This window comes from Salvelinus fontinalis, chromosome 9 (assembly GCF_029448725.1).
Source record: "Salvelinus fontinalis isolate EN_2023a chromosome 9, ASM2944872v1, whole genome shotgun sequence".
NCBI classification, from domain to species: Eukaryota; Metazoa; Chordata; class Actinopteri; order Salmoniformes; family Salmonidae; genus Salvelinus; species Salvelinus fontinalis.
In genome coordinates this window covers 58363703-58390249 of record NC_074673.1, presented here as the reverse complement: position 1 = coordinate 58390249, position 26547 = coordinate 58363703, and the positions used below count along the sequence as shown (strand labels likewise).

The window sequence follows — 26547 nt, the reverse complement described above, 5'->3', positions numbered from 1 at the left end:
TCAAAGCAAAAGTAGCCAAATGCTAAAAAAGTTGAAAACATTTTTGTCTTTATGTGAAACGAAACAAACATTTACCAAACCACATAAATGTATAGAGTAAAAACCTCTGCACTAGGCTACAATACTTAGGCCTTACCGATTACTCATACACAACTCTCTTATCCCATCCCAGTCCTTGCAGGTACCTAACAGCATGTTACAACACAATACAATGCAACACAGGAACAAATTATATATTCAGAGTTCAATATACAAAATTGTCTGCATTTCAGCTGATGTCCCACTCTTTAAAGAGCGATTGACCATAAAAACCAACTAATCACCTTGACAATAACCTATGCACCATCGATATGAGTCAGAAAAAAATGTATTTTAGTGTCAAAATTGACTGCGAAGTGTAAATAAGATCATTTTGTTAATAAAGTCAGTCTCATCTAAAACTGAGTTTGGAACTGCGCAGTGCATCACAACGAGTAAATGAAGGTTGGATTTGGATTACAATTATGTCAACAAATCATGCCCCCTTTTTGCCAAGTGACACGTGCAAATCGCCACTTCTCCTATATGCTTCCCTTCATTGAATGGGGCCTCTGTTGTTTCATCACCCCCAACCAACGTGTTTAAAGGATCCCTGCCGCTTGAGACTAAAAAGCCCTTAGTGAATTGAACAGCAGGATGCACATCTCTATGTTGCCTTCGTCCTATGTTCCCAGGGCCCTTTGTTCCCTTAGTACAAACTGAACAATTTTCAATCAAATTAGAACATGTAGATTATTTCAGAATCTACATGAATATGTAAAGGTATGGGACATATTAAATATGTAATGCATTTTCTTTTTCAATCTCCGCATCTACTGAAATACTTTTTTATAATGGATTGGCTCAAATATGTGAAATGATAGGTCACATATTTCCGAGTTGAATAAGTAGTTATTTATCTCTACATTTACAGGACTTGCCCTCCGAAGAGCCTCATTCCTTTGGACCGTCAACTCTACAAAACGTCGAAAGCATTCCACAGGGATGCTGGCCCATGTTGACTCCAATGCTTCCCACAGTTGTGTCAAGTTGGCTGGATGTCCTTTGGGTGGCGTACCATTATTGATACGAATGGGTAACTGTTGAGTATGAATTACCTAGTTGCGTTGCAGTTCTTGACACAAAGCGGTGTGCCTGGCACCTACCACCATAACCAGTTCAAAGGCAATTAAAGTTTATCGTCTCTACCTCGTGTTGAGATTCAAAGTTCAAACCACTTTAAATGTGCAGCTGCAACTTCACGCTTCTCTGATCTGGTATGTTCATTTCTTAACTCATCATTTATAAGGTTGTTTTTTATTTATTTTAATTTTTTATTATTATTTTTATCAGGGGAGAGCGCAAACTGTTTGTTTGAAATGGGCAGTTCTGTCAGGCTGGCACGCTTTCTGACCTCACTCTGGGGCGTGACTTGTCATTGTGCAAAGTTTATGTAAAACAATTACCTCTTATACAGTAGCTTCTCAAATCACATCCCTCTCTTTAACAAAAACACTTTCATCATTTGTCATGTTACAATTACAACACATAGTATGGAAACTTCGTATATGTAGTGGGTATACTTTCCAAGTTGCAGTATTTCCTTAGTGTTCTATAGATTGCCTCTGACCATTCCCCACATTCTATGATAGAAATATAGTTCCAGGGCCTCCCGAGTGGCGCATCGGTCTAAGGCGTGTCGTGTCCTGTGTCACTACAGATCCTGGTTCAATTCCAGGCTGTGTCGCAGTCGGCCGCAACCAGGAGAACAATGAAGCGGCGCACAATTGGGTTAGGTGAGGGTTTGTTCGGCCGGGATGTCATTATCCCGTCACGCATTGCACGCTGACACGGTCGACAGGTGTACGGTGTTTCCTCTGACACATTGGTGCGGCTGGCTTCGGGTTAAGCGGGCAGTGTGTCAAGAAGCAGTGTGGCTTGGTGGGGTCGGGTTTTGGAGGGCGCACGGCTCTTGACTGCCTCTCCCGAGTCTGTACGAGAGTTGCAGCGATGGGATAAGACTGTGCGCTGCTTCAATTGGATACCAGGAAATTGGGGAGAAATATGATCAATTTTATAGTAAAAAACTATAAACAATAAATAAATACAATTGTTCCCTTATTCACTTTTGAACGTGCTAGAGTTTCAGCGGGAAAAGTCTATTGAAACAAAGGACACTCCTTTGGTGAATCTGGGAGAGGGAGACCTGAATCTTCTTCCATTGATTTACAACAGGACGTGCGTTGTTAATCCCCACTAGTTCTTTCCTCCCACCCCTCTACGGGTGAGAGGGGGTCTGAATAAAGTTATTAATTGCAAACCTGATCTGACCTATTTGGATTCTCGTGGACAGTCATAACAGTCCCTTTCTGGTGGGTTCAATCGTGGAAGGATTCTGCAAGTTGCAACCCATCACAAGAATGACCACGGGATGTCCTGGTTTGTGGATTATTCTGACAGTCCTCTTCTGGTGGTTTAACCTGGTAGGATTTCTGCAAGCCGCAGAACCCCACAAAAATGGCCTTGGGATGTCCTGGTTGTGGATCGGTGTTCCGTACCCGTCGTTCGGTTGTTCAGGCTGGTGGATTTAGGCAGTAACTTAGACAGACGTTATTAACGCATCACACTCACGCAATACATCATTACATTTCTTCTCCAAATGAGCAGCGTTGTGGCCCTAACTGGTGATTGTATGGCAGTATATCTTCCTTAGTGTCAAAGAAAATGAAATAAAAATTAAGAATAAAACAAAACAAAAAGATACACAAAATATATATGTCCACGGTCTTGGCTAAGTGACTATCATGGCATTTTGTCTAATATCATATCTGGGGCGATACATTGTCAATGTCGAACATTGTCAAAATATTACTCACCCACTCTTAAGATAACCATCATTGGGCCCCCAGTTGGCCCGAAGGTTAGGAGACACTGCAATTGTGATGAACTGAGAGAATATTAGGGTAGCCCTGTAATTCATGAATCATATGCTGTCTGCCGCTGTCCTTACCTCTTTCCCCTTCTGTCTTCTACACCTCTCTCCACACCTCGTCTTTCTTCCTCGTTTTATAATGCACACCATATGTGCATTGAAGTACAGATTGAAATTGTATTTATAATATAATATTGCAATCATTATAATTATAATGAATGCATTAATAACACCTGGATAATGAACTTCTTTCAATAAAGCGTTTCACATTCTCCAAAAAAAAGAAAAAAAAAAAGAAATATTACCTAATTAGTTTCCCCAAAACAAAACACACACAGCGTAAACCAGGGCATACCTGGCTAGCACATTTAAAGTAATTGGATTTCACCACTTCTGAGGGTCACTTAGACAGTTTTCAGAACGAGGTTCTTCTTCCAATAGGGCTTCACCAGGAGAACCCACAGTCACCCTGACCCCTCGCCTCTACAGACCGCACAAATCCCCACTGTGATCAATTCAGTGTCAGGACGGCTCTAAGTCGCCAGCAACCGACCAGTGGCAGAGTTTTTTGGAGTCTACAAACTCTCAGATTACTATCATCTGACATGGCCCTGCTTACGTCTCTACGGTGTCCCCTCACACAGGACCACACTCAGAGCCTACATAACCGAGGCTTTTCTAAAAAACTCTACTTCGTGTGGTTCGCTCACATCTTTCTTTTTTTAAACTATGTGAGGGATGTGGTACCCACTCTGCTCACTTCCTCTCAGGTCTTAGGCGGGTCGATCTGATCTGTTCCCGAAGTGTGGTCTCCCTGAGATCCCAAGTTTGAGGAATCCCTCCTGCACGATTTACCCAGGTCGTCAGGAGAGGTCACCAAGTGAAGATTCACATTCCGTCCTCGTCGCCAAATGTGGTGGTTCATTTCTGTATTATCAAATTAGGAGAGACAAAGTCAAAGTTATACATAAACTGAATCTTTATTAGTAAAAGCTCTACAATAGCAATGGCTGGTCGACAATACACCCTCAGATGATTTGTTGAGAGCTCCGACACAAAGGATACAAAGATCTTTTATAGCAAAGATACACCCCCTTAGTCTACATGACAAACAATAGATGTGTGGAATGGGTCACAAGGTGATACTTGATAAATGAGAAAGGAGTATCACCCAGCCAGATAGCATTTGCTAGGAAGACTGTTCTTATTGTAGAGAGTTTGGCCCCTAAAACAAGGCTCTGATCTTGTCCCTGGTACTTCATAGTATAGAAACACCAACTCATTCTATGGCATAAATCAATTGTCAACTCCAGATACCCCTATCTCAAGTAAAACCCATGTCCTTGACCACTGAGGGGAGTGAGCCTCTAAGTCATAGACTATCCCAGGATAGGTGTGTTGGATTCGGGGTAAACTTTGAACATTGAGATACTAAAGACATGATAGATCAGAAGCATAGTATATAAAGGAGTGAAAGAGACTGGCTTTTATGTCAGAAGTTAATGGTTCTCTGTAGAAAGACAGATGGCTTTGGAATGTGTTGGGTGGACGGGTGTAAGTCACAGGATTGCTATAGGGGAAGCGGATTGACATCTGTGGATTAGGCGAAGGAGGGGTTGAGGTCAGGAGGTCAGGTCAGATCCCCTGAAGAGAGAAATAATGGTTTATTATCCTATTACCCTCTTCCTGTGGAACCATAAGATGTAAGGATTGGAGAGAAGGAGGAGTGTCTAAAGTGGAGTATATATACTTGTGATAGTGGGAACATGTCTTTGCCTGAACACAGCTGTGTCGACCCTTTGTGAAGAATTCAACTTGGTTAAGCTTCTCTAGTGTCCGTTAGTTATTTACTCTGAAAAATTAGAACCCAACAGGTGCAACATCAGAGATGACGTACAATGGTTCCATACACTACCCCACACATCCTGTCTCAGACCTTATCTCCCCAAAGCCGAAGGAGGGATTGATTGGGCACAGACATTGTGGAGACAAGTAATTGGTTCCCCACTAATCACGCCATCCCTTAACATGGTTTGTAATAGGTAAAGATGCATATTCACATATGAAGACAATGTTCCCTCCTGTTCTCTTGTCTTTCTGATATTCTGCATAGCAACAGGGACATGTGATAGACAAGCCTGACTTCTCCCCTCTCTGGGCCCCAGGTGACTGAGGCCCATATGAGGGAGGAAGTGCAACTGCCAACACCAAAGTCCGAAGGGATATATTCCAATAACAAGAGTTCAACAGTTTTAATCATATAAGCCTATTAAGCCTATTAAGCAGATAAGACATCTTAATTATCTATGTTACCGATCTAATTCTGATTCTCCCGCCACATACATATGAGAACCCAATTGTAAAACATAATTTATTATGTGTTGCTTATTACATTTGATAATCCAATTGTGAAACATAATTCATTATTTGTTAATTATTTTCTACTTCTTAGATGCATATAATGTCCAGGGCATAACCTAGCCTGGTGGAACCAGCCTAATCGCTGGGTTCACCATTCTATTTCACTTCAGATTTTATGATATCTGAAGTGAAATATAAAGTAGAACGCAGCAATCAGGTTGGTTCCACCAAGCGAATCATAACTACCATTGATAATGTAATCAGTGCTTTCTCTCTCTCTCTCTTTGTCTGTGTGTGTGTGTGTGTGTGTGTTTGTGTGACCGACCAGTGTCTTTGATGAGGGGCCAGGCGCTGATATCACCTCCATCCTCACCTCTTGCCTGCTCACCAACAGTCGTCGATGGAGAGAACAGAATTAGGCAGGTTTGGTCTGACCTGTTTTTAAACTTCAACACGGTACCTGTTTGTGTGTCAGATATTGCCTATCCAAACTGCCATTAGTAATAGCACAGTGACTATGTGTGTATGTGTTCACAGAAACATGTATGGAGATAGCACATGGAGGCTTGCTAGAAGATGTGATAAACTCCAGGCTGACAGACGGGCATGATACTGATGTCTCTGAATGGACACAACTTTTACTTGTATTGTCTTTTTTTTTTATTGAGTGATATTAGTCAATATGGGGAGGGAGAAACCCTTTGTATTCTTCACCGGGATCAGGGACCTCCTGTTGTATACGCAACACCCCACAGGATGGTATGACCACGCTGATATGTTTTCCAAGGTAGCCCCATTACCACCAGACAAAATGCAGATAGACACAGTATCTGTTTAAACTGAGAATGACAATGAAAGATAAAATGTGCACATGGTTACATTAGCAGAACACTGCTTCTATTGTATTAGGTGAAGGATTATTTATTCTACATGGAGCTGTTACTACATTTAAAGTGATCAAAACACTAAGTTTTGAAAAAAAATGCAATTGAATTGAACTGCAAAAAAAACTGCAATTGAATTCTTCTAATATTACTCTGTAGGCTACTGACCTATTCAAAGGTTCCTCCTGCATGTCACCATACATCTGCCTGTAGTTATTGAACTCAACCTGCAGGTTTGTTTGCTGTGATTGAGTGGGGGGAAAGAGCTGCAGCCAAAGTTCGACAGATGGATTTGTCTTGGTGGTGGCAAGGACACACCCAAGAAACACCCACATCAAACCAACCCCTAAGCCAACTCACATTTGGCTTTTGTCCTGGCCGCCAGCATTTCTTGAGGAGAAAGCGAAAAAACTAGGCCAAATCAGCGGGTGCAGATCCCATTTAACAGATACAAAATTAGCAGCAACGACCCTGGGAGTGTACATTTAGTAACTCAATCCCATAATGGTTTTAAACAGACACTAGATTGGGTAGTTGTTCAAAGTGAAATGTTTTTATTATTTATTTAATTCACATTGGAAACATTTTCAGATGTAAATAGTATATGTTCTAAACTCTTAAGTACTAACTCTTAACTGGTCAGAGAATGCCAATAGTGTGCAAAGCTGTCATCAAGGCAAAGAGTGGCTACTTTGAAGAATCTCAAATATAAAATATATTTTGATTTGTTTAACACTTTTTTGGTTACTACATGATTCCATATGTATTATTTCAGAGTTTTGATGTCGTCACTATTGTTCTACAATGACAAATAAAGTAAAAATAAAGAAATACCCTTTTATTTATTTTTAGATTTTTATTTAACCTTTATTTAACTAGGCAAGTGTCACGTTCCTGACCTTATTTTCCTTTGTTTAGCTTTGTTTAGTTGGTCAGGACGTGAGCTGGGTGGGCAGTCTATGTTATTTGTTTCTTGTTTAGGTTTATTGGTTAATTAGCCTTATATGGTTCTCAATCAGGGGCAGGTGTTTGACGTTTCCTCTGATTGAGAACCATATTAAGGTAGGCTGTTCACGCCGTTTGTTTGTGGGTGATTGTTTTCCGTGTCAGTAGTTGTGCCACACGGGACTGTCACGGTAGTAATTTTGTTATTTTGTATCGCATATTGTTTTTGTTGTATATTAAATCACTATGGAAACTAACCACTCTGCGTATTGGTCCGATCCTTCTCGCCTCTCCTCGTCCGAGGAGGAGGAAGAAAATGACTATCGTTACAGCAAGTCAGTTAAGAACAAATTCTTATTTACAATGACGGCCTACCAAAAGGCCTCCTGTGGGGACGGGGGTTTGGATTAAAAATAAAAATAAATACTATAGGACAAAACATACATCACGACAAGACAGACAACACAACACTACATGAAGAGAGACCTAAGACAAAAACATAACATAGCATCAACACATGACAACACAGCATGGTAGCAACTCAACAGGACAACAACATGGTTGCAACACAACATGGCAGCAGCACAACACGGTAGCAGCATAAAATATGCTACAAACATTATTGGGCACAGACAACAGCACAAAGGGTATGAAGGTAGAGACAACAATACATCACGCAAAGCAGCCACAACTGTCAGTAAGAGTGTCCATGATTGAGTCTTTGAATGAAGATATTGAGATAAAACTGTCCAGTTTGACTGTTTGTTGCAGCTCGTTCCAGTCGCTAACTGCAGCGAACTGAAAAGAGGAGCGACCCAGGGATGTGTGTGGACCTTTAACAGAATGTGACTGGCAGAACGGGTGTTGTATGTGGAGGATGAGGGCTGCAGTAAATATCTCAGATATGGAGGAATGAGGCCTAACAGGCTTTTATAAATAAGCATCAACCAGTGGGTCTTGCGACGGGTATACAGAGATGACCAGTTTACAGAGGAGTATAGAGTGCAGTGATGTGTCCTATAAGGAGCATTGGTGGCAAATTTGATGGCCGAATGGTAAAGAACATCTAGCCGCTTGAGAGCACCCTTACCTGCTGATCTATACATTTTGTCTCCGTAATCTAGCATGGGTAGGATGGTCACCTGAATCAGGGTTAGTTTGGCAGCTGGGGTGAAAAAGGAGCGATTACGATAGAGGAAACCAAATCTAGATTTAACTGTAGTCTGCAGCTTTGATATGTGCTGAGAGGACAGTGTACCTTCTATCCATACTCCCAAGTACTTGTATGAGGTGACTACCTCAAGCTCTAAACCCTCAGAGGTCGTAATCACACCTGTGGGGAGAGGGGGCATTAATCTTACCAAAACACATGACCTTTGCTTTGGAGGTGTTCAAAACAAGGTTAAGGACAGAGAAAGCTTGTTGGACACTGAGAAAGCTTCGTTGTAGAGCGTTTAACACAAAATCCGGGGAGGGGCCAGCTGAGTATAAGACTGTATCATCTGCATATAAATGGATGAGAGCGCTTCTTACTGCCTGAGCTATGTTGTTGGTGTAAATTGAGAAGAGTGTGGGGCCTACGATTGAGTGTTGGGGTACTCCTTTCGTGACAGGCAGTGGCTGAGACAGCAGATGTTCTGACTTTATACACTGCACTCTTTGAGAGAGGTAGTTAGCAAACCAGGCCAAGGACCCTTCAGAGACACCCATACTCCTTACCCGGCTCACAATAATGGAATGGTCTACCATAACAAAAGCTTTGGCCAAGTCAATAAAAACAGCAGCACAACATTGCTTAGACTCGAGGGCAAGTCCCTTGAATGAGTATGTGTGTCCAAACATTTGAATGGTACTATATGTCTAATATGAAAAACGTACTGCATTTAAGCTGATTGACCACTCTTTTTAAGGGCAGCAAAATTAGCAGGGGCGCTCCTCTGGGTGTAAACTCTGTGGATTTCCTCCTGAGTAGAATGGAACCCCCTTTTACTCCGACACAACGTACATTCAATTATGTATAGTGCAATATGTGACGAAAATAAAACAATTGGATTTAAGCTGATTGGACACTCCATAATGGCCGCCAAACAAGGAGCTACGCTCCTCTGGGTGTAAACTGTGGATTTGGAAACTAGAAGTGGTCCTGTGACATAACATACAGCCAATGATGTATGGTTCATTAAATGATACGAGTACACATACACAAAACATGTTAACCATGTAGGCTGAAAATAAATATATACACTACCGTTCAAAAGTCTGGGGTCACGTAAAAATGTCCTTGTTTTTGAAAGAAAATTAAAAACAAATGTCAATTAAAATAACATCAAATTGATCAGCAATACAGTGTAGACATTGTTAATGTTGTAAATGACTATTGTAGCTGGAAACTGCAGATTCTTTATGGAATATCTACATAGGCGTACAGAGGCCCATTATTAGCAACCATCACTCCTGTGTTCCAATGGCACGTTGTGTTAGCTAATCAGCTGTTTCCAGCTACAATAGTCATTTACAACATTAACAATGTCTACACTGTATTGCGGATCAATTTGATGTTATTTTAATTGACACATTTTTTTTGCTTTTCTTTCAAAAACAAGGACATTTTTACGTGACCCCACATTTCTGAATGGTAGTGTGTGTGTATATATATATATATATATATATATATATATATATATATATATATATATATATATATATAAAATATATAATATAAATACTTTTAACTTATTTGTATGCTAAGTAATTTCGCCAAAATTATTAATTTACAAAAATGTACAGGACAGGATTTATTCTGAAGCATCACAAAAACATGCAACCCGGAAGTAATTTGTTATTCTTGCCTGTTTCACATCGGTCTGCGCCATTATAATAATCTTTGCTACGATAGCAGCACAAAAATAGACACTTATTGTCTTTTCGTTTTACTTTATTTTCCCTCGCCGTAATGAGTATTTAGTTGTTATCAATTTATTTTAGTGTTTGTAGTTCACATTTGAAATTGATTAGAACGACGTAATCCCAGTGAGGGTTTACGTGGCTAGCTAGGCTAACAAGTGAGGCTAGCTAAACTAGAAACGTCAGCTGCCTTGTTTAGCAGGTTGAGATAGGTACTTCGTTTTGCTCAATTCAAATTAGCAAGCGAGTCAACTACATTTTGAACCGTTATATTTTATGAAGACATGTAAAGCCTGGTTATGGTTGACGTTTCTGGAAACAGCTAGCTAGTAGCTAGGTAGCCTGTCATACTTTTCATTCTGGCTGGGAATATTGAGCTGTCCACCCAACCTTAGCTAACCATTCACCAACTGGCAAAAAAATCACCATGGACTTCGAAAATGTCTTGTCAATCGCCTCCCAAAACCAGGGCCTCAGTAGCGTACCGGTGAGAATAAAGCTTTTGTTAACATTAATGCATATTTGTAAATAATATAACGTTATGGTTACAGCCAGTAAATTAGCTAACTAGTCTGCTTAATGTCTCCATAGCGTATACCTACTCTGCTAAGTGACATCCACGTTGGCTGTCATTCGTCGAGCTTGCTGGCCAGAATAGGTGTTAGCTAGCCATTCGTTTGGAATGCTTTCTAGCTTGTTAAACATGTTGGTAGTGCCTAGTGGTGGAGCTGAGGCCCGGTCTTATAACTTTGGACTTAGCCTTATGACATAAGTTATGTTACATATACACAATCTTTTAAAACTTGCTGGAATGTATTCACATAGGTATCTAGTGACATTTATGGACCTGATAGTAGCTTTTGTAGCCTTGTTTGAGAAGATCATGTTATCCCATGAATAGGCTGTGATAAACAAAACAAAAAAGCATTATTGCCTGCCTTGTGTATCCCAACTCATTCTTTAAATTAGTAATTTCCCAAACGACTAGTAGGTTACACAACTAACCATCCCATGTTAATCTATGTTTATCAATATTTTCATTTCACATTTCTTTGCAGAAGCGGTACAGTTTACAAACTGGACCACCCAAAAAGGACCCTAAAGTGAAAGGTGTCAACTCAGCAGCTGTGCAGGCTTTCCTAAAGAAACAAGAGATGGAGAGTAAAAAGAAAGGTTTGTTTTTAAATCAATGTATCTGTATTTAGTAAAGTAGTGTGAAATTATGTTGCTTGCTAATGCCGCCGCATATAATATTCTGTTGGCTTAATTGAAATGTGTTGTAATGTTTCCACAGAGGCCATGAGTATGAAAAAGAAAGAGGGGCTTCTCGCCAAAAGGGTGGAGCTAAAGTCTGACCGCAAGGCTCGAGCGATGGCATCTCGAACCAAGGACAACTTCAGGGGCTACAACGGCATCCCTGTGGTGGAGGAACCCAAGAAGAGGAGATCAAAGGGGGAGAGGGGCGAAGAGCAGCAGAGGAGTGACACTTACGACGAAGATGATGAGGACACGTACGAATACGCGCAGACTGACTCTGAGCCCGAGCCAGAACCGGACCCGGAACCCCAGATGCCCAGACAGGCTGTTCCCAACTCCAAGCCCTCAAAGAGACCCAGCGGACCGTCTAAACCCGCCCCTCTACCCATGAACTTTGCCGAGCTGCTCAAACTGGCCCAGAAGAAGCAGTTTGAGCCAGTGGAGGTGAAAGCCAAGCCAAGCAAGAAGGGCGAGCCGGAGAGGCTGCGGACGGCCGATGAGATACGTGAGCTGGACCTGGAACGCAAGGCTAAGCGGCTTGATAAAGGCAGCAGAGACTCCAGACCCCAGGAGAGAGAACGAGATAGAGATGGGGACAGAGATAGGAACAGAGATGGAAGAGACAAATCCCAGGCCAGCTCAAGCTCCTCAAGAAAAAGCACTTCTGACAGAGATGTAAGGAACGGGAAGCAGCCACACAAGAGCTTGTCGGAGAGGCCCGTTCCCAGTGGGTCGGGGAGGAAGCCAAAGCCCCTGCTGCCATCTTGCTCGTCGAGCGAAAGAAGCCACCACGGTTCTGCCAAGCCGTCTCAGGACAGAGACAGAGATAGAGAAAGGCCCAAAGCAAAACCTTCTCAGAGCTCCTCTTCCAGCTTGTCAGGCGCCTTAAGCAGAAAAGCCCCCACCAAAGGAGCCTCCTCTCAGGTCTCAGCCAAACCTCCCACACCCAGGCCCACTTCAGCAGGCCACAAACCCACTGCCACAAGTGACCTTAACACCCCCAGGAAGGGAAACCCCTCACTAACTCCAGGGCGACCCGGCAACTCTGGGATGAGACCCAGCACAGCTCTGAGTTCCGTCCAGGCTAGACCACAGGGTTTGGGCCAAAGCAGACCACAACAAGGGGGCTCTTTGGGGCAGGCTCGAGCCAGCCAGGGCAGCTCAGTGAGGGGAGGACCCACCGGAGGACCCTCCAGGCCCGGAAAGGGAGAACCGGCGCGACCTGGTGGTAGCTCCACGGCAAGACCACCGAGTAACGGACAGATGAGACCCACTGCAGTCGGTCCTCCCAGGCCAGGGGGGCCACCTCAGGCCAGGCCGGGGGGAGGTAGTGTCCAAGGTCGCCCTGGTGACGGAGGGGTTAGACCTCCAGGGAACGCACCCGGTCGGCCTGGGGGTGGGGGACCCGTGCCCAGGCGGCCAGCCAGCAGTATGGGCTCCGGGCCTGGGAGACCCAAATGCACTTTGGTGGCCGAGACCATCTCATCCAAGACCTTTGGTGGAGGCAGGGGAGCGCCACCTAGTAGGCCAGGCATGCCACCTAGTAGGCCAGGCATGCCACCTAGTAGGCCAGGCATGCCACCTAGTAGGCCAGGCATGCAGCCCAGCTCAATGATGAGACCTCAAGGTAAGGACTAGAAGGAGAAAATATTAAACTTGACATCAAGCTAATCTAAAATATTTATTGTGAAGGTTTCAGCTCCGTTGGTGCAAGATCGTAAAGGATGTCACTCCATGACAATGCAGAATAAACAAGTACTAATATAAAACACATTTGGGGGATAAAAACACGATAATAAAGCTAGGGTCTTGGCGTGCAGTGCTCTGTGGAAGACATGAGCACTGCAAATCTGGGGAACAATGAATAGAGCCAAAAACAGGAAAATCCTTGATGAGAACCTGATTGAGTGTAAACAACCATAGGTGCTTCTACAAAGTATTGACTCAAGGGTGTGTATAATGTAATTGAGATTTCTGTATTTCATTTACAAAACATTTGCGAAAATTTCGAAAAACATGTTTTCACTTTGTCATTATGGGATATTGTGTGCAGATGGGCGAGAAAATATATTTAAACCAATTTTAATTCAGGCAGTATCACAACAAAATGTGGAATAAGTCAACGGGTATGAATAGTTTCAGAAGGCACTGTATAGAAATATACTTCACTTGGGGCTGGTTTCCCGAACAGATCAAGCCTAGTCTTGGACTAAAAGGCACTTTCATTTGAGAATCTTCATTGAGCATGCTTTTTAGTCCAGGACTAGGCTTAATCTGTGTCTGGGAAACCAGCCCATAGGGTGAGAAATACTTCAAGAATGATGTGCAACATACTGTTACAATGATCATCTAGAATGGTCAGTAGAGCTTGGATGATAAACTGAAAATGATCAACACCGACTAAACCAACCGTTTATCGAGGCAATTTTACTGAAGTCGTTAAAAAAAGTAGCTTTTACTAGAATGTGAGCTTTTAGAAGGAACGTCTTCTAATATGGGCTGTTGCCAGCAGGACAGAAAATATGGGCTATTGCTAACAGGACAATTGATAACATTTAAAATAGTAGGAGTGGTTTTAATGGTAATTTAAACTCTATGGTAATTTTCCATGAAAGATTGTGGGACTTAAGTGTTTTTGTGGTAGTAGAATAATTTTGAAAAAGTTTTACTTAAACGAAGCAGTTAAATGTAGTCAAAGTTACATTTAGTAAAGTAATTGGTCTGATTACTTTGATAGACTACTATATCAACCTTATTACTTTGGATTGATGGGCAGTTAGATCACACATTTCATCAGAAATAACCACTGACTACTACACTTTTATACACTCTCCTACTAGAATACGACAGTATATGAAAACTGTAATAATGGAGTACAGAAGTGAAGTTGTCAATGGATTTAAAAAAACATATTTTTATCACAATGGTTTGAACAATAGCAGGATGTTCTTGAAGTCCTCTCTGATCCTCCTCCAGCCCAGTGGGAAGAGGGACCCACTGGCAGGAGAGGGGCACCCCTTCCCTCGGAGCACCTCTACCCTCAGGGGGACTCAAGTCGAGTCGAATTTGAATCAACTTTAAGTTATAAACAAAGAAAATTGAAAGAATTTGCAGGACATGTTCACAACATGATTTTTGTCTGATTTATGTAGTTGGCCGTAAGAAAAGGGAGATACTCAAATGTGACAATTCTCACACATTGGAATACAATAGACAAACGATCAAAACACTGCCTCAAACATTCATATCCTTATGGGAATGTGATTTTTGGATACTCGCCTTTTAACCAATAGATTTGTGGACAAAATGGAGCTGCAAATGAGCCAAATCTACTTTTTTCTCGTGCACAAAACACAAATATTTTAGCTACAGCAGGTTAATTAGCCTAAATGGTATTATTTAGCCATCATTAGCCCTACCCTTGTGTCCTATAATCAACAACTACTTTAGATTTAGTGTTCATCAGTATCTTTTACTATCTGTAATGATCCTAGTGTTGTCCATTTAAAAAAAAAAAAAAAATCTATAAGCTAATTTGGCAAACCATGTCTATGATAGCTAACTTGCTCATAAACATTTTTCTGCATGCTCAACACACACATCAATATTATGGTCCCTAAACATGTCCACATAACGTTTATCAACGAAGTCACATGACTGTTTGTGGCTCAAAAGCAAACCGCCCTCTGCTGGACAGATGTCCCTAACACATTTATACATTTTCTGTGGGGTGCCTATGAAAACGTGGTAATTTGATTGAGCCACAGGAACTGATTTGTCATTGAAATAAAATAATTGTACAAAAAGGCTCTTCCTGACTTTCTCTGGTCAAACCGGAAGTTGTTTTAAAAAGCTGAGAGGAAAAGTTGTTGATGTTATTACTAAAACAGCTGTATCGTTTGATTGGCCGAAGATATTTATGTTCAGATCTGAGTGGCAGAGAAGTAGAGGAAGATTTCATGTTTTGTCTAAGTTGTCGGGAAAGTGGTCAAAACGACAGTAGGCTGCTTTGTAGTTTACATTTAATTGAGAAGTTTTTTGGGAAAGCCTTTCCATCTTTACCAGCAAAAGGTTATCAGCATCGTCACTAAAGACGACACAAAGTGCAGACATATGTGGGCACCGCCTACACACAGACAGGGTCATTCCTGTGCCATTTCAGAAGGTTGCAGGAAAATATGAATCACTGTTCATGTCTTATGATTAGCATGGGCAAATTAATGAATTTTCGAAATAAAATATATTTTAGGGGGGTTACTAAGCTATATGAAATTGTTATAAAATGGTCATGCCAAGGATCATTTAGCTATTTGATTTTGAATTTTAACAGCACTTAAGGTATAATGAAAATGTGTATATATATATTTTTTTAAGAAACATTGAATTTGACGTTACTGCTATTAGCCCATAGAAATGCATTGAATAACAGATTCACTACATGGAACAACAGTCTCCCAAAAAGCTTTATAGTTTAAAAAGTATAAAATATATCGAAGTTGTATGATGGCACACTATTCCAGACCGGTCTACACGTTTGGAAGTTGGAATGCCTTTCTAGCTTAAACGGCATAAGAAGAGTAGTTAATCTTTGGAATGCTATGTCAGAAGTATGAAAGATTTAGATTGGGGACGTTTGCTGTCGCAAGTCCCACTAAAAAGTAACTGGTGCTTATGCATTTTTTTAAATGTATCGTTAAATGTATCAGTATGATAATTCAGTAAATGGATTTTGATATGGATTTTTGTCCATATAGCCCAGCTCTAATGGTCAGCCTCCCTTCCCCGTCCTAGACCTCTCTAACACAGGCACATTTTCCAGGGTGTGTTCACTAGGAAGCAAGCGGAAGTAAGCGGACCGAAACGGGAAGGAACAACCTGGATTTGTCCAATAAACACTTGTTTTTGTTTTCCGTTGCAAAAGGTGTTGCTATTGTGCAAAACGTTTTACCACTGTGTGCACTAATGAGTACACCCCTGTTTTCCGCAGGCATGATTCGTTCACCAATCACCTCGGCCTACAAGAGGAAGTACGAGGACGAGGAGGAGGAGGAGTACGACTCTGAGATGGAGGACTTCATCGACGATGAAGGGGAGGACCAAGCCACAGTCTCCAAACACATCAAGGAAATCTTTGGTTACGACCGGACCAAGTAAGGCTCTCACACATTTTGGTTGTACTAACCTTGTGGGGACACAATTGATTCCCATTAAAAATCCTATTTTCCAGAACTCTAACCTTAACCCCAAAACCTAACCTTTAACACTAATTATAACCCTAAACCTCCTAGAAGCACACACACCGTCAAGGTCTTCTCCAAATAACCCTAGAAGTGTGATGGCTGTTTTTGAGGTTGTCTATAGTTATGTCCTCTTCTTGTTTGACATTCCCAGTTAACTGCATTTCACTCGTGTTTAAGTTTTTTGAAGTCACACAAAAGCACTTGGTGTAGCTTGTGGTTTGTTCCATTCGACTTCAAGGTCCTGACTAATGTGTTTTGTGTGCTTTTTCTGCCCTAGATACAAAGAGGAGAGTGACTATGCATTAAAGTTCATGGAGAGCAGTTGGAGAGACCAGCAAAAAGAGGAGGCTAGGAGGTAAGCCATTGGTGAGGGGAGATGAGACCACTGGTGTGTTCTAGGACTGGTCCAAAAACAACCCCTAGTCCCTACCCCTTTGGTGTACCCATCAACCTATTGTTTAAATTGATTATGCCCTTTCAAATCTGCTAATATCCCAGGAGAAGGGACTATGGGGTTTGGATCCAGCACGAGAATGTTGTTCTCTTTATGACAATTGACAAACCCACAGGGTGTTAAATTGTGTCCACCTTACTTGAGTATATATTACACACAGTTTCGTCAGCCGGGGATTGTCAAATAACTGTCGGTCTCACGGTAATTGACCGTTAATTAACGAACAGATTTAGCATATCCTGGCTTCCACACATAGCCTACAAGCCATTTTAAAATGTTGAATAAATCCCTGTAATACAGCCTACACTTTCACAATAAATCCATTATTTTAGACGGGTCTAAAGAAGCATGATATGAAGAAAAATTGAGTCTATTTCAGAAGCAAAGAATAGCATACTCTGAGTTGTCCTTATGTTAGGCCCTGATCTGCCTATGCCATATGGCTGTGGGCTACACTAGTTCATTTAGCAGACAAGATTTGCTTAGAATTCTGTGGCATTATTTTATATTGTTCTGTAGTATTAAGAATACAATTGAACAAAGCTGAATAAAATAAGAAAGGATATTCTCTCCAAACGATTTGAGGGAGTGCGCACATGCAGCTATTCTGTGTTGAGCGCCGGTTAACAAAGAAATAGGTACTCCTATATACTGAATTTAGAGTTATTAATGTAGAGTTGTAGAGTTATTAGTTATTCTACAAATGTCTGGCTACATGTTTAGATGTTTAATACATTGTAAGGCTGCATGATGAGGCTCTAATGATGATTTGAAAAAAGTTGCTTGAACGGCATGAGCTTTGCTTAGTTTTTTTTGCACAGGCTGTACTGTACACACTCAATAGTCTCTCATTCACGTGGTAGTAGGCTATAAGCAAGAATGTTCCATTAGCGGAAAACACCATTATCAAAAGTGACCTCATGTAAAGCTTTTGGTATAAATGTGCATTTTTATGGTGAAAATGATCTTCCCCAAATTTGAAACTCACACACTGCTTATGAATGCAAGTTAGGCTCTACACCCCTTGTAAAGCGGATTAATGTGATTCATTTTAAGATGTTATTTGGCCACTTTAGTTGTGATGCAAACCTTATTAAAACATATAGGCCTATGGGCTAGGCTACATGAGGTGTGTGACTATGATTAGAACAAGTCGCAAAAAAAATAATTTTCTTATGCTGGGTATCATTCACAGGTGATAATATAGAATTGATAGGCTAATATATCAGACTATTCTTGATTGAATCTGGTCTTTACATATACTAAATAATATATGTGACATTTGTTAAGATTTAGAATGGACCATTATTATGCACCTGTATCGAAACGGGGCAGCGGGGAAAAATACATGTCACCTATGCAGGGATCCTGAATGGTGCAGTGGTCAAAGGCACTGCATTGCAGAGGTGGCACTACAGACCCGGGTTCGATCCCAGGCTGTATCGCAACCGGCCGTGATCAGGAGTACCATAGGGCGGTGCACAATTGGCCCAGAGTCATCCGGGTTAGGGGATGGTTTGGCCGGGGTAGGTCGGCACTGTAAATAAGAATTTGTTCTTAACTGACTTGCCTAGTTAAAGAAAAATCAATCAAAAATGCACGTAGATAGCGAATGGAGGACGCTTTTCCCCGTGGTTTGTTTTCATGCCTGCCAGGTAGGCTATACTCCTGTTGTAAATGTAAGCAATGTGCTTAATATTAGGAAAGTTGAGAAATAAATATACTAGGCCTAGCTGATGGGATCCTTCTCTTTATTAGCCGCCATCACGCTGTTATCTCCCGCAATTGCAAAGCGTATAGAAATGTTGCGCAACATGAGCTCATGAAGTGTTTGGTTAGATTTTCAAAAGCATTTGCATTGATGTCAGAGTGATTTGTCGAACAATATAATGCTGAGTACCAGTTAGCAAGTTTGGTAGGCTACTAATGACCAGCAGCAGCAGCATCAGAGCTTGGAGAAGACTAATTACCATGACTAAACAGTCACATGGAATTTGACTGCCTTCATGACTCGTGACCGCTGGTGTGGTGGTATTGTGGTCACTACAACAGCCCGATTCCCATCCTCTAGATGCTGCTGTTATGCTCCTGAAGTTGCCGGTAATAGACGACATCAATTTCCAATTGATATGACCATTTCTACTGATCTGCGTGCCCATTATTTTCATATAGAATACGCCAGTATGAGTCATAATACCCATAAAACCTAGCGGTCAAACAAGGAAATGGTTCCAATCGTCTTTCCACCATTCATTTTTCCCATAGGGGATTATAGAAACACTTAAGTTCTGTGTTTCGTGTAGGCTTACCCTGGCGTGACGTTTTGATAGCTGTAAATCTCTCAAGGACAAGGAGACTTTTATCAATATACCCCCCCCCAAAAAAGATGTCATGCTAATTACATACTGGCGTATTCTATATAAATAAAGTCGAGTATATTGATGTCACCTTGTCCGAGAGAGATTTACATGGTTATCAAAACGTCACGCCAGGGTAAGCCTACACGAACCACAGCCCTTTATTTGAAGTGTTTCTAAAATTCCCTAGGGGAAGAATTTAATGGTGGAAAAAACGATTGGAACCATTTCCTTGTTTGACTACTAGGTTTTATGGGTATTATGGCACCTCCACTGTGGGGCTCTATGCACATTTTCATGGAACTGTTTCATTTCAATTATAATACCGTTTTTGCCATGCGGTTAATCTAAAAATCTATCGAAATGAAAATCATACAAATCTAAAATTTGCGATAACATCTTCAAAATGTGTTCCCGCTAATGGAAAAATGTTTTCCCGCTAAACAATGTTTTCCCGCTAATGGAACATCCGCGCTTATAGCCTACTGCCTTGTGCGCATTGCTGCTTATAATGTGAAGAAACAGCCTAGTAGTTTATCAACATTTTAAGTTAAACGTTCTGATCTGTTGTCAGCCACATTGCGTAATATATATATATTTTTCTAAATGCTAGTGGTTGTATTAATTTGGAATCTATTGCATACCAAAACTGTCCCAGACTGTGTTTGGAATATTTATTTCTCACACAGAATAGAATAGGTCAACTTTTGTACTATGGGGGATAGTAGATTGACATAGACTAGTGCTTTTGCAGTTTGTTAGGCTTACTCATCTTGTTGGCTGACAAAGTAAATGTGGACAGTTCTTCCAATATCTTCAATATGCACCTTGGAATTGGATAAGGACGCATGCAGTTGCATCCCTGATGTCTGTCTTCACTTGTAGCCTGTGAGAAAGACCCGATTACGTGATCGAGAGCCATGTGAGTGAGAGGCGCTTCGGATTGCGCAGCAGTCAGGGAGAAGGACACAACACAGCACTTCGGGCCAAGGGCACAACGGCCACTGGCCGCAAAAGGCATGGATTTTTTTTAGGGTGCATTATGGCCACAAAGGGAATGCCGCCGTGAAATTCGAGGCATTATAAAGTGCTTGTCAAAAATTGTGAATGAGAGACTAATGAAGTTTGTACAGCCTGCGCAAAAAACAAAGCAGAGCTCATGCCTTTCAATAACTTTTTTCAAATCATCATTAGTCGGATCATGCAGCCTTACAATGTATTACAAATCAAAAGAGAGAGTTCTACAAACTTTGGGCTAAAGTTACATTAACTCTAAATTAATCATATAGGAGTACGGTACCTATTTCTTTGTTAACCGCTCAACACAGAATTGCCGCATGTGCGCACTCCCGCAAATTGTGAATAATTATATTTTATTCAGTTTGTTCAATTGTATTCTTCATACTATAAAATAATGCCACGGAATTCTAAGCAAATCTTTTCTGCTAAATTAACTAGTCTAGCCCACAGCCATTTGGCATAGCCAGATCAGTAAAAAAGAATACTAGGCTATTCTGTTCTTCTGAAATAAACTACATTTTCTTCATATCATGCTTATTTAGACTGGTCTAAAATATATAATAGATGTATTGTGAAGGTATAGGCTATATTATATGGATTTATAAGACTTTTTAAAATGTAGATGTTCCTAAGTTCTGCATCAGTGGCTTGTAGGCTGTGCAATGGAAGCCAGGAGATGCTAAATGTGTGTTTGTTAATTAAGTCATTTACCTTGAGACTGACCGTTATTTGCTTGACAATCACTGACTGAAGAAATGAAGTGACCGCCAATCTAGACAGGTGTGTGCCTTTCCAAATCATGTCCAATAATTGAATTTACCACAGGTGAACTCCAAGTTGTCATCTCAAGGATGATCAATGGAAAGAGGTTGCACCTGAGCTCAATTTTGAGTCTCATAGCAAAGGGTCTGAATACTTATGTAAATGTAATATTGTTTTTTTCTTTTTGATAAATTTTCAAAACCTTTTTTTCGCTTTAATTGAGGTATTGTGTGTAGATTGAGGATTTTTGGGGTGTTTTATACGTTTTAGAATAAGGCTGTAACGTAACAAAATGTTAAAGTCAAGGGGTCTGAATACTTTCTGAATGCGCTGTAGGCTTATATACCGACGCAAGTAACTTCTCTTGCTGACTAGGTAAAAATATCCTACATAAAGCCTACAAACCAAAACATTACAGGTAGCAAATATCCATTAAAAAAAATCATAGAAATGATGATGGTTACGGGTGGCAAGTTTGTTCATGTTCTTTCAATCGCATCTCTCTACTCCGCTTGTCTGCAACAAACTTGAAACATTGTATCAACTATCAACTTGGTCCGGCTGAAGCTCGTGTTAGTAGACAGGGCAAACCCGAGTTGGTGATTTCTGATATATCATCAAAATAAATCACAGCATGTTTTTGGACTCATTCAGCAGTTATTAACTGATACAATACCATTAGAAATTATTTTTGAAAGTAACATTTTATATTCCTAAAACTTAAGTTGAAAAGCATGCTGTCACTGCTTCCAAAATATATTTTGATCAGTAGCCCTATGCCAAAACACAGCTTTAACGTGTCCAAATCAATAACCAATATGCAGAAACAGTTTGATATATTGAAAACCTATGAGCAAATGTGCAATTATAATATTACTTGTACTGTTTTAATCAAGCACCTTATAAACTGTCACAAGCACATACATCCTGGTTATTTTGACAAGTGGCAATGAATCACTCATATGGATTAAATCTGGTTGTACACAACTAAAAAGACATGAAATGGGAGATATGTTTTACCTCACTGGTTAGAGGAGAACCTGCAGAAGACCGTCAGCTACATTTCATAGTATTGTATTTTGATATGGGGGTCGCCGAAAGAGAAACACAACACTGTTTTGTCAATTACTCATATCCTGTTGAAATCAATAGAGCGAGAGGGGGGAAATCCGTTTGCATATCCTGTTAAAACTAGCACAGCTCAAACGGCACAGAATCGGGGAATAATTTATATATCACTCGTAGAGGACAACTTGTAAATGACAGCCAGCTCCATTTTGAAGTGTTGCATTTTGATTGAAGTGGATCACTAACGACGTAAGTTTAACAATACTTTTTTGTTAATCACTCATATCATTACATATAGAAATCAATATAACTGGGACCAAACGTTTGGGTTGAATGCACTGTTTAAACATACATTATACGAAGGTCACACAGAAACTTGGAATAACCTATACATGGTTGATTTAAAGGAGAATTTGTAGAACGTTTCAATCTATATTTTGAAATGGCGGATGTTGATTTCGGAGGCTGCCATCACGGAAAGGGTTACAAACCACGACGAATCACAACCCACCATAGGAAATCAACAGGAAAAACGATTGGCTGCTATTTAAGTGATAGTTGACGGTCAAACCTGTGTATTGGTGTGTGGTCAGAGACTTTTACAGAGAGACCGTCCCAAATTATTCATGTCGTTTGAGAAAAGATATTATAGCTGTGTTCTAACATGCTGACCAAACCGGACACGCGTACCAACGCCTGCACGTTGATTTTGTTCACCCACACCAGAAGCGATCAGGACATGCAGGTTGAAATATCAAAGCAAACTCTGAACCAATTATATTAATTTGGGGACCGGTCAAAAAGCATTAAACATTTATGGCAATTTAGCTAGCTAGCTTGCTGCTGTTAGCAAATTTTTCCTGGTATATAAACATTAGGTTGTTATTTTACCTGAAATGCACAAGGTCCTCTACTCCGACAATTAATCTACAGATAAAACGGTAAACCGAATTTGTTTCTCGTCATCGCTCCTCCTTCCTTAAGGCGTTTTCTTCTTTGGACTTTATATGATGGTTGGCAACCAACTTTACAGTGCATTGCTACAACTGACTGGAGTGTGGACGTCAGTTCATCTTACAATCACCTAGGTGGGTATATGCTCCTAAAAACCAATGAGAAGATGGCACGTGGGTATATGCTCCTAAAAACCAATGAGATTTGAGTCAGGACTTGCAGAGCGTTGAGCGTCACAAATAGAACCAACTTCTATTTTAGCACCTGCCATGCAGATGCTCGCTGTGGCGCCACAATTATTGAATAACATGTATGTGCAAATTTATTTTGCAATGCAAGTGGTGTGGTCAGCATGTAAGTCCTGCGACCCCCCCCCAGCGTGTATGACAAAATCAACAGTAGAAAACAAAAGATATTGATTTGTTTTATGCAATTGATCTTGTCGTCATGTTAACTATAAGCTTTTATACTAACGTCACCAATCGGAGGTAAAAAGGTTGTGTAATTCCAAGGGATGTAACTATTCACCAATATGCATCGGTCCCCAGTTCAAATTTTTATGATATGAGTAGGACCTCAAACTGATCTTAATTTTCAACATTCTATCACTATTCTGGGCCCTCAGAGTTTCCTGCCCCCAGTGAGCTCCAGACAGACACAGCCTTGTTTGCACAAGGGATAAGAAGTGATCAGGTATTTTATGACGTGTGTCCACTGGATCGGAGCATTTCATTTTCTCTTTCACACCAAGGCTCAGTGGTTAACTCTTTCCAGCTCTTTCCCTTTCGTTTTCGAATGCAGTGAGGAACTATTGTCATTCTCAGGAGATGTAAAAACACACTTTGTTTACTTGCTGTTTGAGGTGAAGAAAGAATTACTTTGTAGAAGCTCCACAGTTTATTAGTGGTGGTGGGTTAAGACAATCATAAATACTATCAGAAATCTCCAAATGACTTGCCTAGTTAAATAAAGGTTAAATAAAATAAAAAAAGACACATTTGCGCACACAGGCCAGGTTGCCTAGGCCTACTTCTATGCGTAATCAGGTGCTCACCCTCAACATTGACAGGAGCGGTCCAAACAAAACACAATTAATAAATTGACTAAACTCGTAAATGGAATGAAATAAAGCCAAACTTGTTTCTCACAAGTGTAGTATAGGTTGTGAGCTCTGCAAACAACATGTCCACTTTGACAATCAAAATGGTTAACAACTGTAATAATATATTGAATGCATTAACAGAAATTACCATAACCAAACAAAGAAATGGTGATTTAATGGTAAATGTATTACTGGTAATGGGGAGTTGATAGACACTAACAATCAAAAGGCAAACGATTCACAAAATGAAGTTATGAAACAATGAATTGGCGGGAGAGAGCGCATTCTGGAGAGAGACACGCCGTGTGCATTTTAGCCACACTCCCCTTGTTGCAACATTTAAAATTATACCCAATACAAGTTATCCTCACACATACTGTTGGCCTAAGGAATTCTTCACAAATGGTGTCAGGTCCAAAGCAGTAGCCATTATGGAAAACCAATTTAACTTATTTTCTCATTCTCCATTTTATCAAATTGCTTAGCGTGCCAAGGCGAATCTGGCAAGCGTGCCTTACGTTACCAATGGAGTTTGCCGCCTCCGCAGTGTATTATTCCACTGAGACAGGTGGGAAACAGACAGGTTTCTAATGTGCCATAAAATAAACTATTTGCGACTGCTCCATTTAAAAAAAATCTGTCGACCACTCAATTAAATGGGGTCAGCCCTATTGTCTTTACTACAGTTGTGGTAGAGGGTTCCATAGAGAAATGCCTGCAGGTGGAAGTGTTTGTCTATTGCAGGGCTGGCCAACCCTGGTCCTGGAGGGCTCCAAGTGTTTTTAGCCTGGTTCAAATAATCCACTGACCATAGTGTTCCTTTTAGATGTCAATACGTTTTATCAGGTATGTTACAGCTGGGCTGGTTCGAAACCAAAGCCTGCACACACTGCAGCCTTCCAGAACCAAGACTTGCCACCCGCAGTCCATTGCTTTTTTTTTGCCAGATCATGGATTCAACTCACTCACTCCTGTGTTCTGCCTCTCTGTGTGTGCGCTGTCTGCTCTCCTGTGCTATGCCCCCTGTGACTCACCCTGTCCTGTTAGCCTGAAAATGGCCGTCTTCGAAGATCAGGAAGAGGAGAGACGAGAGGGGGAGGAACTCAAACAGAATATGGCCAAGATGAAGGAAACGAATTGAAATCCCTTGTCCCATCTTTGACGCGAAACAAAGGGAAGCCCACTTAAGCTAGACAGTGGTTGTCTGCATGTGTTAACACATCTTCTCTGTTTTGTTTCTCTCTCCACTTCTCCCAGTTTACGCCTGGGTATCAAGGAGGATGAGGAAGAGTTGCGCTTGGAGGAGGAAGCGATGAAAAAGAAAATGCCAATGAATGCGAAACGGAAAAAAGTTTGAGGACACTAAGTTTGACACACGAACACAATGCAGCCATTTCCTGGAGTGGGGGGTGGGGGGGGTGGGGGTGGTGTAGGGTGAATTTGCCCCTAGATGTCGCTCCTGAGTCAGTTTAGCATTTTCCCCGCTAGTGGTAAGGATTGGGGGAGGGGAAGCTGATCCTATATCTGCACCTAGGGAAAACTTCACCCTGGAGTGGAATGGGGTGGTCAGACCAGTGGCCACTTGCTTCTGTTACATTATTTATTTTTCCCGTTGGAAAGGGGCAGGGTTGCACTATCAAGTCTTTTCCTAGCTGAGCCGCAGAGAGACAATTTAATATAATACCGATTATGATCTATTTTTGAAACCCTTAGAAAATGACAGAGCTATCATGTAACGTGGGATTGCCTTGCCATGTTGTGAATGGCAATCATGTTGTATTTTTCCCCATACAGAACCAAAACCCACTGGTCCATTTTTTGTATTTATTCTTCTTTAATGTAAAGGGGCAGTCAGCAGTTGAAACAATAAAGCGGTGTCCCCGCCTCTGTTTCAGTAAATGCTGTGGGATGGGGCTGGAGAAATGTAACCACTCTCAAATTCATAGGCTATGAATGATATCCAAATTATAGTTTTAACCATGTTTTGATTCTATATAGTGTTTGTTTTCAAACATTGGAGTAAAACAAGCTTATATTTTGTTTTCTGTGTGGATATGACAGTTGAACTAAACTCATGAGTCATTAAGTTATATTCCTCAAGAATCAATGGGTACATATCATGAACTTATAAATCAGAAAATGGATGTAGCAACTGCAGATTGCCCTTTTAATGACGGAGAAAAAGAGACATTGCCAGAGACATTTCATGAAACGTGTTGCTATTTTCTTGTTTAAAAGATTTGACATAACTTGTTGGCTGATGGTTTTCATTTGCTTGTGTGGTGTGCC

The 26547-nt window shown here is 40.9% G+C and overlaps 1 protein-coding gene and 1 long non-coding RNA gene across 3 annotated transcripts; one reads left to right on the top strand and one right to left on the bottom strand.

Moving 5' to 3' along the window:
* On the bottom strand, positions 1–22267 carry LOC129862886 (uncharacterized). 2 transcript variants are annotated; one of them, XR_008760845.1, is made up of 4 exons: positions 22155–22267; positions 5637–5691; positions 4701–4802; positions 1–4594 (listed from the first exon to the last, which is right to left on the bottom strand). It is a non-coding gene; the product is annotated as an uncharacterized LOC129862886 (long non-coding RNA). The 2 variants fall into 2 exon arrangements; XR_008760844.1 differs by having other exon boundaries at positions 1–4802.
* spty2d1 (SPT2 chromatin protein domain containing 1) lies at positions 9971–26507 on the top strand. The gene is made up of 6 exons (XM_055934956.1): positions 9971–10531; positions 11103–11217; positions 11339–12928; positions 16289–16451; positions 16819–16896; positions 25516–26507. The coding sequence occupies exons 1-6, from the start codon at positions 10472–10474 to the stop codon at positions 25613–25615; spliced, it is 2106 nt and encodes a 701-aa protein (XP_055790931.1). The 5' UTR covers positions 9971–10471; the 3' UTR covers positions 25616–26507.
* The last annotated feature ends 40 nt before the right edge of the window (positions 26508–26547 follow it).

What these genes read in the sequence shown, in the direction of transcription:
- spty2d1 (XM_055934956.1), top strand. Translation starts at nt 10,472, where the DNA reads ATGGACTTCGAAAATGTCTTGTCAATCGCCTCCCAAAACCAGGGCCTC. An exon ending in CTCAATGATGAGACCTCAAG is followed by an intron (nt 12,929 to 16,288) that starts GTAAGGACTAGA and finishes TGTTTTCCGCAG; the next exon opens with GCATGATTCGTTCACCAATC. An exon ending in TTTGGTTACGACCGGACCAA is followed by an intron (nt 16,452 to 16,818) that starts GTAAGGCTCTCA and finishes TTTCTGCCCTAG; the next exon opens with ATACAAAGAGGAGAGTGACT.